General features: G+C 40.2%; 2 protein-coding genes across 4 annotated transcripts; both read left to right on the top strand.

The window, feature by feature from the left end:
• Positions 1-30: 30 nt before the first annotated feature.
• Positions 31-7,308, top strand: nSyb (neuronal Synaptobrevin). Of its 3 annotated transcripts, XR_011159405.1 has the most exons (7): positions 31-385; positions 705-910; positions 4,803-4,882; positions 4,959-5,010; positions 5,119-5,151; positions 5,608-6,308; positions 6,651-7,308. XR_011159405.1 is itself a non-coding variant. In XM_069046162.1 (6 exons), coding segments are annotated over exons 1-5 (354 nt in total). In that variant the 5' UTR covers positions 31-383; the 3' UTR covers positions 5,133-5,151; positions 6,651-6,877. The 3 variants fall into 3 exon arrangements, 2 of the variants coding, with proteins under 2 accessions (XP_068902263.1, XP_068902262.1); XM_069046162.1 differs by lacking the exon at positions 5,608-6,308 and having other exon boundaries at positions 6,651-6,877; XM_069046161.1 differs by lacking the exons at positions 5,119-5,151; positions 5,608-6,308.
• Positions 7,309-9,875: 2,567 nt separating this feature from the next.
• On the top strand, positions 9,876-13,128 carry Cul2 (cullin 2). Its single transcript, XM_069046138.1, has 9 exons — positions 9,876-10,105; positions 10,220-10,354; positions 10,406-10,862; positions 10,915-11,319; positions 11,370-11,624; positions 11,704-12,084; positions 12,136-12,402; positions 12,453-12,668; positions 12,715-13,128. Exons 2-9 carry the CDS (start codon positions 10,236-10,238, stop codon positions 12,844-12,846), a joined length of 2,232 nt encoding a protein of 743 aa, XP_068902239.1. The 5' UTR covers positions 9,876-10,105; positions 10,220-10,235; the 3' UTR covers positions 12,847-13,128.
• The last annotated feature ends 316 nt before the right edge of the window (positions 13,129-13,444 follow it).

The following is a 13,444-nucleotide window of genomic DNA, read 5'->3' as shown; positions in this document are numbered from 1 at the left end:
ATCTGTTTGACACGTAAAATTTCAAGTCACAAAAATCCTTAAAAATAATGCCCTTCTATCTTTATCACACTCACGGCATTTATCGATAATGTCTTTTCTTTTAATTTGGAGTCTCAAAAATGAACAATGAGTTCGTTACCTTATTTATCATTGAGAACCTTACCTAGACATTCAAACCTTCCCGCCTTCTCCCCACTCCGCATTATTTTATTAATGAACAGGTGCCTGACCTATCACAATGCGCACAGACCGGCCTAGTGCGCCTGCGCCAAGCGGCAGTGTGACGTCACGAAACATCAATACGCTGAAAATCAACGGAGTATTTCTTGTGTGCGAGTGTTGTGGACGTTCGGTTCTAATTCCGTACAAATATCACACGGATAATGTGAGTATTGTCTGGTGGTATAAGGAGCGTCGCGGCGCCCGTGCCCCGCGAAGAAGAGAACCCCGGGGGCCGTCCCCCGGGCCGCCGCTCGCGGCGCTCCTTCAGCTCGCGCCCGCCCGCTCATGGGGGCCGGAGGCGCGTCCGCAGCCCCAGGTACGACCATTTCCAGGAATAATCGCGAAAACGTTCGTCAAAATGTGGACGAAATTGATTTTCGAGCGGCGCAGGCGCGATCTGTTTTTGTTTGGTCGTGGGCCCCCTTGGAAACGGGCGAAAGACACGCGCAGGGCCTCCGGTGCTAATTTCGTCTGACGGGCAGGTCTGCGGGGGACTCTCTAGGGGCTCCGGCGGCCGGCGGGGATGACGGCATCGTCGGGGGTCCGAGGACGCCCCAACAAGTCGCCGCCCAAAGGCGCCTCCAGCAGACGCAGGCCCAGGTCGACGAGGTGGTCGACATCATGAAGACCAACGTGGAAAAGGTCCTCGAAAGAGACCAGAAGCTGTCAGAGCTCGACGACAGAGCGGGTATGTCGGTGTACAGAGTGTCCCCCAAAAATTGCCGACATCGATCCCGGCGAAGGGCGACGCCGCCTCTCCCACACCTACCGCCCCCGGATTTTTTGCGTTTTGTTAAATGTCAGGAGGTTAACTGGGCGGAGGGTTTTTCGAATTCCGTCCGCGCTGGTCGATCCGACCCTTCTTAAGTAGGTCGTACCGAACGGAAGGAACTCGATTGTTATTCTGGCCTGGATTGGCGATAAAGGCAATCTAGATCAAAACCAACCAGATCGACCTGTCAAACAATTACAACGTCATTCAAAATGTCAATATTTCTTTTGTCATTTCTTTTGTTGACAGAATACGCGAAATTGTGGATCAAAAATTCTTAAAAGAAAATTATTTTCTCGGATATTTCGTCCAGCTCGAATGAGTCCAACCGAAATCGTAAGCTCGTTACAAAAGGGACACATTGTCTTGACTTTACACTCGGAAATCTTTTTGCGGTGGTATTTTGAGGAGTTAAAAATGATAAACTTCTCCCAGTGCTGAGGTTTTTTATTTGGCTTCATTGCCCCTAATAGAAGTTTATTTGACGAGTTTGTGTGTAAATTGGGCCTTTTTTGGCACGCGTGGGCCATTTTAAAACGCGAGTGAAACGTTTTAAAGGCCCACGAGTGCCAAAAAAGGCCCAATTTAAACACGAACGTGTTGAATACAACGTTTTTTTGTTCGACGAGCCCCCCCGAAGTCTCCAAATCGCTTAAAACCTTTAAAATTAGCTTGACGTTTCGTTTTGACAAGTTGTGAGAGAGAAAATTCTTAAATTCTGACAGTGTCGAACAAAAAAAGTCTAAAACTATGCAAAAAAATGCATTTCGTTTTTATCGAAACACGCACGGTACCTACATGTTTTCTGCTTTCTAATCGAAAAAAAAAATTCCACAAAAACAAATCTTTCATTGTATTCCATGTTCAAGACACAAGTTACCGCCCTGGATAATATATTTTTTAAGTGCAAATACAGAGTGTCCCAAAAGTACCGCCTTTCCTTGAAGGTGCGTCATCTAGAAGTGTTAGAGAGTACTGAAAAATAGTTTAAAAAATTCAATGTCTACTTCTACGGTGACTCCTGAAATGCTTGAGTGCGTTCACGGCAACATCGTTAAAAGAGCCAACGCATGTTTAGACGCAAATGGGCAAAATTTTGAACATTTATTTTAATAAAATAATTTTTGTTGAAGTGTTTGATTGTTGTGTTACCTCAAGCTCATCAAAATGGTTGCCTAGGTATTCAATAATACAATGCTATTACGTATTTCTAGAGATAGAGGTAATTCTCAGGTTACAGCGTTGCCTTTTTTATATTTTAAAATTGCGTATATTTCCTAAATGGAGGATCAGGAAATTTTTTTAAATTTTTTCCAGCATTCTACCACATCCCTAAATGACGTACCTCCAAGAAAAGGCGGTACTTTTGGGACACTCTGTATATTTTATCTACGATCATCGGATAAAAGCAACTTTATTGATGTAAAAGCTCTAGTGTAGATTGTCATTTTATCCAACGATGAATTAAAAGAGAGTTCTTATTGGTTCCCAGCCATGGATAAAATTGGCAAGATCTTTTATCCATCAGACCAATCAAATTTAGAGATTGCAGTAACTACAGCAACCTAACCAAAAATAAAAATGTAACCATGGTAACAAAAGGAACATTAAAATTAAAAAATTTCAAAGTATTGAACTAAGATTTTGTTTTATTATTTTTTTGTATATTTGATCATAGATAAAGATAAAGCATAATATTATACTCGCAAGTAAAGGTTTTTATCCACTTAAATGATTACAGCACGCGCCTGCGGCTTGTGCTGCAACCTTCATTTTCGTGGATAAATCCTTCTTTACTCGCTCATGTAATAATATACTATTTTCAAAGTTATTATTCTTTCGTTTCGTGTTCTACTTATTCCATTTCTAACATTTTATTGATTTTGAGGGTTACGATGTTTGTATAGTTGGATTTAAAAAAAACGGGACAAACAACAAAAAACTCATTTTTTCTTACACTGTTAATGGATTCAATGGCGGAAAAAAAATTTCGTCACAACTGTCATTTCACTCATGTATGCTGTAAAGCAACCTTTAGAAACGAATTATGTATAGTCGATTTCATATAAATGTTCATCAAGTGAGCTGTGCATGTGTAAAAGCACCTTTAATTTAGGTACATTGCAAAAGTCACATTTATGAAGGTCATGTCCAATAAATCTTTACTTGGTAAAAATACAAAGACAGAAACAAATAAGAATAACTTTAATTTTATCAGTAAAAAGACGTAACATTGCTTTTGAAATCAGCAATGTTAATTAAAATGGACAAAACTGAAAAATTAGCAAATCGAGTTCGCGCATAGCAAGCAACTTTGAAAGTCAAAGTTACTAGCTTTGGCTTTAATACCAACAGAAAATCAGATTTTCATGGCTTGCTTAGATGCACATTTATATGAAATTGAGTATACCTCTCTTCACATGTTTTCATGTGTCAATCAAATTGTGTCCATGTTCTTATGGGTGACTGTAATGAATTTCAAATTTTAATTTGCAAACGTCAATCATAATGACAATAAAGGTTAAACTATCCGCAACTTTTGTGAAATGACAGGAAAAGGGTGGATGAAATTTTTTGGCCGGAATAGTACCTATAGAAAATACACTTAGTTTGTTAAAGCCTAACCTATTATTTATAAATTGACATACCTTCAAATAATTCTAACCGATTTCTAATAAACCTTTTTCAAACTATGTATTAAAAAACCAAAAAAATTGTATCTATTTTTTTTTGGCGTGTCCCGCTTTTTTTTTAAATCCAAGTGTACTCGAGAATCTTTAGTCGTCCTATGTACGGGTGGCCACCGAAAATGAAACAGTGACACTCGACTCGATTTTTCAAAAAACATCCGAAAAGCTCGAATTAATTTAGGAGGGACACCCGGTATGACTAGTTTCGTTTTGGTATTTTAACCCCGAGAGTGAGGTGCACTTCGTTCGTGGAATTTTTAATGGTGTGGACAGACTTATAAACTCTCACAAAAAAAAAATCAACTGCAGAGACAGATAAAACGAAAAAAGTATCGATTTTAATCCTCAAACGTGTATCTCAGCAGCAAATTTCTTGTAATGGGTTTACACTTCGGTGTGTTCCGGGGTGCAATAAAATAACCTTTCAATGGAGTACTACCTACTTCTTTGGACTGATTTTGCGTCACTCTGTATACATATGCAATATACAGGGTGATTCATATAGTTTCATAAATATTTTAACCAGCGGCAGATTCCGGTCTCAAAAGGCTCTTGACAATAAAATTTTGAGTCATACATCAAAAATTGGCAAAAATTACCATATCTGTTTTTTTACTATTAGTAAATGCCATTCTTCGCTAAATTATTCACTTTATGTCCAATGTATAACAAATGTCATGAATGTCATAATAGAAGCAAACAATTGTTGCTATAGAGAAAATATTTGTATTATAAAGTTCGCTTTAGTTTCATTTTGACAACAATGCCTGACAGTTTGTTTCAACGTAAAATATTTTCATTTATCTGCAGTTCTTAAAAGGTGGTACATAGTACACTCTTCAACATGCTTTATCTTCAACAATTTTAACCTTAGAACCTAGCTATTTTTGTAAGAGTGTCTATGGGTTGGAATCTACCACCGGTTAAAGTTTGTATGATACTATATGAATCACCCTGTATATTATTATTTGTACTTCTCTCGAAAGTCCATCATCAGACATTTCAATCTCCTCACACTTATCGATCGAACCGCTTCACTTCTTTCACATTTTCCTTTTCCTCCCCTCGACCGACCCCGTCCGTCGATATATTTTTACAAAGTGAACGATATTTTGCAGATGCGCTTCAACAGGGAGCGTCGCAATTCGAACAGCAAGCGGGCAAATTAAAGAGAAAATTCTGGTTGCAGAACCTGAAGGTGAGTCCTCGGACGACCTCCGGCACGTCCGAGTCGATCTTAACCAAAAATCATTGTGTTTCTTTTTCTCCCGCAGATGATGATAATCATGGGGATTATCGGGTTGGTCATATTAATTATCATTGTCAGTAAGTAAAGATTTTTTCTCTTCAGTTCTATTTTCGTTTTTGTTTCAAACAAAATCTTAACCACGTGAGACGATCTTTGTTTTAAATGGAATCATTTCTCTTCCATAGTGAACTTCATGTAACCTGTCGCTACGATTTTCGGTAATTAAAACCAAATTTGTGTTTTGATGTAAAGTGGCTTCTGTCTGTCTTTCTGTCGTAGACAAGTCTCCCCGTCCGAAAACAGTTTTCCCCCCATCATTTTCGATTTTATTTTTCCTTTCGTTTCACGCATTTCGACCTATAGAGTTCACCTTGTTGCGCCACTCGCGGCTCACACGTTGCCGCCGCTTATAGCAACAAAACGCCTTATAGTGCGCAGCAACGTGACTGCCGCTCTCCAAGTGTGCAATGCATGAACCCATACAACGGACATCTTTTTTTTTTGTCGACCGCCGGAATTCGCAAACTCCGCGGAAAATTTTTACCAACTGTGCATGCCTCCTTGGATTACTTTTCTTACGAATGAATTCTTTAGTGTAGACTGGCATGGTTTTTCGATGGTTGCATGGTGTGCCATTAGCTACCGACTTAATTGTGGTTTGATTTTTTTTCCAGTACGCAAATTGGCAAAACACAGAAAATCTACCATTTACATAATAAATTGACAAAAATGATTAAATACACCAAACAAAAAAAAAAAAAAAACATGCGAAAATTCGTTCATATACTATTTACTAGAGCTGGTAAAATGGAGGTTTTTAGGGGTTTAAAACTAAATAAATTTAAATCTAAAAAAATAGGTCTGTTGTGCTAATCAAGTGTAATCAATTGTTAAAGAAAAATTCAATAATGCTGTCAAAATAATGTTATGTGGTATGGAAGTATTGTTTTCACTCTTTTAACGAACTTACTAACAATGATTGAGTTGTACTTCTAGGTTGTAACTATTTCAGTGTAAATTTGTTTTTTGATGTTTTGTAGATATTTAACCGATCACGAATTAGGAAACGGGAGGCGGGGTCGGAACGGCGTTTTTCGAAAATTTCGCAAAACGAACGAGTGCGAACGACGTTTCGTCACCCGCCCCCATCATCAATAGCGATGTTCATATTAAGAGTAAATGTAAATAGTACTTGCTTGTGCTGATCGGTTGAAGATTGATCGACAGGTTCTATAAATATAAAAAGAGAAGGTGAAACTGTATCGATTTTTTTTTATTTATCGAACAACCGATGTAAAATCGAAATAAATAATGTGGCACCATCCTCCCCCGTTCTCGACATTATTTACGCCGCCACCCCCGAAGGATTGTCCAGGTAATACAAATCTGAATCTAAGCATGCCATTACATTTTGACATTTCGACACTTCCAGAGAGATTCGAAGGGGAGGGGGGTCGCATGTCCCCCCTCCCAAAATCGATCCAAATGAGTACACATTTTATGCATCATACAGTTCATAATGTCAATAAATGAATACAGCATCATTCATACATTTGAAAGACAGACAGATTTAACACAGAAAATAAACGATATGTCGATTCGGCACGACCCCGCCCCCTTCAGTAGTACGTAGCAGCAGTGACACGTCGCCCCACCACTTCCCCCGCCACTGTCGCGATCCCCGCCCGATTCCGAAATAATCAGCCCCTTTTTGTAGTGAAGTTCATGCCGGACAAAGAACCAACGCCACCGGTGATGTACGCCCCGCAGCCGGCGGCCAACGTGCCCAACGCGGCGACGGCGGTCCAGCCCCCGGCGGCCCCCACTGGAACGGCTGGTTAAGGGGCGACGTCTTCACGTCGGCCGGCGCTTTTGTGTGCTTGGCGATGCGGCCGGAGGGGCGATGGCGGCTCCCCGCACCGCCGCCAACCCGCTTCCTTCGCCGCGACGTATCGAAATGCGATATTTTCTTTAGCCACAACACAAAGAGGTCACTGTCGTATTCTTCTGTACAATAGATGAAAAATGAGCAACTGGATAATTTTATGCTGATTTTTTTTTTTCGATTCATGGTAACAGTCATATAGTCGACGGCTTTGAAAACAATATAACAACTGTACAAAGTTAAAGACAATTTCCTGCGTATTTATCGAAAAAAAAATAAACTAAACTAAAATAATTTTAAGTGTTAGATGTTCTATATTTAGCGCGTGCATTATGGGGTCTAGCATAATTGTACATTTGTTAGTGGATTGATTTCACAATATTGTATAAAGATTTTAATTATCAACATTATCATAAATGTAATATACTGATATTATCTATTTATTATCACTTTATTATTATCATTAAATAAATAATTATTCTATAGGTTATCACACTCTTTCTTTTCTCACACTCCCATCGGATCAAATAAAGTTTTAAAATTCATATATCTCATTTGCAAAAAAGATGATTTTTTGATAGTGCGAATATGCAAATTAATATTTTACATAACTTGATCGTCCTTCCTAAACGTCTGTGTTATGTTTTTGCATTAAGATTGTCATTTGGGATCATATTCTCATATCTCACCGGAATAAAACAGAACAAATTTTATTTCTTTAACGGAAGCATCTAGCTACGCCACTGTTAACAACAGTGAAAATGAAAATTTTGAATATAATCTGTCTCTAAAACGTTTCAGAAAGTTGGTAAATAAAACGTAAAGGCGTAGAATATAAATGAAAAAAATGTTACGCAAGCATAAGGATTTCAATTTTGACGAGCAACTCTATCCCACCCACACAGTTGCCACATAAATTTTCGTACACAGTTGCCATACTTATCCACAATCATTTTGAATCACCCAATACATACAGAGTGATTCACACGAAAACAAATCAAGAGTGCTATACTTCGTCCAGCGAGAGATTGGGAGATTTTAAATTGTAGGCTTGTAACCCAACACTACAAAATGCACTAAAATACATTAATTAGAGGATAATTTCAAGACAAAAAATGTTACTGCTTGAAAGTAAATACATAAATAATTTTCACTATAATCTGTTTCAAAATAAAAAATCCACCAACTCTGCATTCTACATCGAAAATACAACCGACAACGTCGCCAACTTTTGTTTTTAGTGTGTTTGCAAGTGTCAGAAAAAAGCGGGGTTATGAAAGCAAACTGTTGACAGTTGTTTTGGTCGTAATTCATCGTGTTTTTTAAATTCTTCCAAGCAGTTAATGAGTGCTCGTTGAAAGATTCCTCGTTTTTCGAGGCATTTTTATAATTTGGTATTTGTGACAAACCGAATGTCAAATTTTGGCAGAAGGTTAGGTTCAAACTTATTCCTGCGATTTCTTTTCTTTTTTCTGCCAACATAATTCAACAGGTGGTGGATTTTTGATTTTGAAACACATTATAGGTAGTATGTACTTTCTCTGCGTAGAATTTAGTGATTTTTATGTCAACCAATCTGTCACTGGACAAACTATACCTCATCTTTTGTTTTATAGAAATGTCTCTCTCAGCTTAATCGTATATCGTACACATTATGTATACTTGCTACACACAGTCGTTTTATTGGTTGCCTAACTCTCGAAAAATCTATTATTGTTTAATTAATTATTAATTAATGCTTTAACTTCAATGGTAAAACTCATTTTACCACTTATTCTAGGATAATTGTTGCTTACAATTACACGAAACGTCCGTAAACTTTACCGAAATCGAAAACTATTTTCAAGGTTAACATCAATACCGTTGTTTTAAAACTGACGTTTGTTTAACATTTCTCCGAAAAATCTGCTTAGCAGTGGCGTCGCGTTTGGCAATAAAGCTGGTGAATTAACCATTCTTACGAATGTAAAATGTTCCTCTTGTTTTTTTTTCTCCATATCAGATAATAATAATAAAATGTACAATAATTATAATTCCAACGTCTAAAATTCATGAGGTAGAGGTAAAGTCAAAACGAAACATGACATCACGTGGTTTGCGCAGAAGACGAATGTAGATCAGTTGAATCCAGCTTACGTATATGACAGTGACGGAGTCAAAAATTTTCTTTTGTTTACGCTATAGAGGGTGTTAGGGGAATGTTCTGAAGAAGAAGATAGTTTTTATTATTCTATTAGAGGTTCTAGAACAAAAGTACATGACCTCGGTGTAGAATTTCTTTCATCAGATGAAGAAAATTGAGTTTTGGTTAACTTTTTGCCCCTAAACTGACGACTGTATGATACGCCCCTGTCCGCGGTAAATTGGAGAGCGCGCATCCTAAGCTCCGCCCTGTCATGTTTCGTTTTGACTTTAGCTCTATGATTTATTATAAAGTAGCGTTTGAGACCACAAATTGTCTACGCCCACGCATTGAACGTTTATTTGCATATGTGATCTGCTACGACGCGACGTGACAACGCCTGCTCTGATTTGTTTTCTTTTTGATCACTTTGTATAGATATAACTTTTTTAAGACATTTAAATGAAAATAAGTAAATAAAGCAACTACTATTTTAGTCGGAACGTTATAGTGTTTTTTAAAATTTCACCTCGTAGTAGGCGTTGAAGAGTCGATTGTGAATGCACCATTCGTGTAAAAGTAAAACGTAAGATTTAAACAGCTAATCCGTGATGCGTAATCTGTTTAGTGCGTTCACAAACGACTCTTCAACGCCTACTATGAAGTGAAATTTGTACAACAGATTGACGTCTACTTCACAGCCTTCAAATACTTGACGATGTCGACTTTCGACTAACAACTTGAGTGTTGAACTATAATATTTACTTTGAAATAAATCGTAGATGAATTTTTTTACGATCAATAGAAAACGAATTGCTGGTTTTTTGAAGCACTTCAAAATAAAAAATTCCTTGAATCACCGTGTATATTAATAGAAAAATGTAGTAGAGGGCGCACGCATCGACAACAAAACTCTGAGCCATTTGTATTCCGTTTTTAGAAAAGTCAAAAAAAATATGGAGTCGACAAATGACATTCACACGTCAAGTTGACCCCATTTCGTCACAAATTCTACGATGTTTGTAAATTCGGTGAGAAATTCGACGAGACTTAAAAAGTAAACAAACAAAAGGACGATTCGATCCTGCGCCGCCAGAAAAATTCAAAGTGCCACTCGCGGTGGAAAAACTGCACACAAAGAAATAAGTGACGATCTTTATACCAGGTGATCAAAATTTATTAATAAAATAGCCGATCGCACACCGTGTGTTTTGTGTTTACGTTGCAACCTAAAAAAAAATACACGTGCATATTTTTAGAAACGCTTTGTCATTTCCAGCCGTCATTCTAGCACGATGTCTCTGAAACCGCGCCGTGTTGATTTTAACGTGACTTGGGGGGCCATCCGGGACACCATCACAGGAGTGATCACCTTGGATCATGTGCCGCGGCCCGTATGGAATGACCGTTTCTCGTAAGTTATCTCACGCACAAATTGACAATGCTGACACTGTGCCCTCGACAGAGACGTTTACTCGTTATGTGTGGCGCACCCAGAGCCCATGGCGGACAGACTGTACGCGGAAACCAAACAGTATCTCATCGACCACGTCTCGAAACTTCTAGTCCAAGTGCAAGAAGACGGTGAGATGAATTTAGTGAAGAGCTACTACCACTACTGGTCGCAGTATTCTGTGGGAAGTCAGTACTTGCACAGCCTCTACTTGTACCTCAACCAGCAGCACATCAGGACCCAAAAAATGTCCGACGCCGAGATAATCTACGGCAGCTCCGACTCGTCTGCTGGGGAGCAAATGGAAATAGGTGAGCTCGCATTAGAAGTATGGCAGTCTGGAATGATCGCCCCGCTGGGGCCGCGCCTCGTCAAGCTCCTGCTCGAAGCGCTGAGCGAAGACCGCGCCCAGAGGACCTGCTCGATACCGATCGAGGCCGTCAGGGGCACAATTTTGAGTTTCGTCGAGGTAAAAACACACATAACCTCAAAATGCAAACTTGCCAATCACGCCCCTTCAGGTTCAAGGTTACAAGAAGAAGGGTCAACTGCAGCTGTACCAGGAGACTTTCGAGGAGCCGTTCTTGAAAGAAAGCGGCGAACACTTCAAAAGGAACGCCGCCAAGCTGCTAGAAGAAAAAAATGTCAGCCTGTATATGGAGAAGGTCAAGGCGAAAATTGAAGAGGAGCTGCTGCGGGCGCGACGCTTCCTCCATCCCAGCTCGCTGTCCAAAGTGTCGAAGAGGTGCGAGACCCACATGGTGGAGGAGCACCTGCAGTTCCTTTACAGCGAGTGCACGGCGATGGTGCAAGGAGAACGGAAAAAAGATCTCTCCAACATGTATGACCTGCTGAAGAGCGTGCACAACGCCATGGCGGTGCTGGTCGACACAGTTCTCGATCACATCAAGACGCAGGGATTGGCGGTTGGGAGTCCACCGTGACTGTTCTCTTTCATTTTTTTGACGTTTTCCAGGCTGTCGGTAATATCGATGCGGAAAACATTCACATCACCTTCGTGGAGAACATGTTAAGCGTGTACAAAAAGTACAAGCTCTTGATACAAGAAGTGTTCAAGTCCGACCAGAATTTCATGGGGGCACTCGACAAAGCTTGTAGTTCCGTGATAAACCACAAGTTTGGCAAACCCGTCAGCAAAAGTCCAGAGTTCCTGGCAAAGTACTGTGACGCCCTGTTGAGGAAGTCGAGCAAAGGGATCAGTGACTCGGAAGTGAGTCAGATCACATGACCTCAAAAATCACAGCGATTGTTTCGACACAAACCCACTTGATCGTTTTCACTTGTTTCAGGTGGACGAAAAACTCGCCGAAAGCATAACCATTTTCAAGTACATCGACGATAAAGACGTCTTTCAAAAATTCTACTCGCGCATGTTGGCCAAACGCCTGATCCATCAGCAGACACAGAGCATGGACGCCGAAGAATCGATGATCAACCGGTTGAAACAAGCCTGTGGCTACGAGTTCACGAGCAAACTGCACCGGATGTTCACTGACATGTCAGTCAGTGCAGACCTCAACAACAAATTCAACGCGTTTTTAAAACTGGACAACATCGATCTGGGGATCAACTTCAGCATATACGTGCTGCAAGCGGGAGCGTGGCCGCTGGGGCAGACGGGCACCACCCCTTTCACTTACCCGAGACAATTGGAAAAGAGCGTGCAGATGGTAACGGAGAAGATCGCGCCACGATTAAACCTCTAACGTTCGTGATTGTAGTTCGAGAATTTCTACCACAACAGGTTCAACGGCAGGAAGCTGACGTGGCTGCACAATTTGTGTCAGGCGGAGCTGAAACTGGGCCACTTGAAAAAATCGTATCTAGTGACGATGCAGACGTTCCAGATGGCCACGTTGTTGTTGTTCGAGCACACGGACTCCCTCACGTACCGAGAGATCAGGGAGAGCCTCCAGCTGACCAACGAGCAGTATCACAGGTACGCCGCCAGTCTCGTCGACTGCAAGTTGTTGTTGTCGGACAGCACGGTGAGTGATCGAGGGGGCGTGAGTCACTGAAGTAACTTTGGAATGAGCAGGACCTCAAGCCCGAGACTGTGCTACGTTTGAACATGGAGTACAACAACAAGAGGACGAAGTTCAGGATAAACGCGGCCGTGCAGAAGGAGTCGCCGCAGGAAGTCGAGCAAACGATGAATTCGGTTGAAGAGGACCGCAAGATGTATCTGCAGGCGGCGATCGTTCGGATCATGAAGTCCAGGAAGATACTCAAACACAACGCTCTGATTCAGGAGGTGAGAATTAAAGTTGGTCGAGGGCCGGTTCAATGATTCGTTGCAGGTGTACGCCCAGTCGAAAGTGTCGTTCGCTCCGAGTGTTCAGCTGATAAAAAAATGTATTGAGTCGCTCATCGATAAACAGTATATCGAAAGGACACCTCATTCTAGTGAAGAGTATAGTTATGTAGCCTAGTTAAATTTTTCGAACAAAATTTTCTTTAATTTATTTGTTTTGGAATGTAAACATTTAGCTGTAAAGTGGGAAATTCACCCAGTAAACTTCTTCAACTAAGATTTGTACTATATTTGTAAATAAGTCTCATCTAGCGTCTAAGTAACCTCATTATGATAGTCCCGAATACAAATGTCCTTGGAGTTTACTTTTTTAAGTTTTAAATTATCAAGGTTAGTTGTTTACCGTAAATTAATAACTGTAATTTGCCCTTTGTGATAAATAAAATATTACGTCATTTTCTGAACGTCTTTGAGTCGCGTGATGGCGGAGCGGCGTTAATTTCTCAATTTAACCGGCGACTTAAAATATTACCTCTTTTTCTAAACGTCTTTGAAACGCATAATGGCGGAGCGGCGTTAATTTCTTAATTTAACCGGCGACTTTCGGCCGAACGGCCAACAAATACTTTCTGCTACCGCGGTGTCGAAATATTTGACGAAAAGATATAAAACGTACTTACTTTTTCTGGTAAATCGGCCCAAAACACCAACATTTGCAAAATTCAATTCGACTTGACATTTAATGTTCAAAACTGACACTGTCCCCAACATAAAAT

This window comes from Tenebrio molitor, chromosome 4, assembly GCF_963966145.1.
Source record: "Tenebrio molitor chromosome 4, icTenMoli1.1, whole genome shotgun sequence".
NCBI lineage: Eukaryota > Metazoa > Arthropoda > Insecta > Coleoptera > Tenebrionidae > Tenebrio > Tenebrio molitor.
Note: the sequence above shows the minus strand (reverse complement) of the source record. Positions and strands in the feature narration are given on the sequence as shown.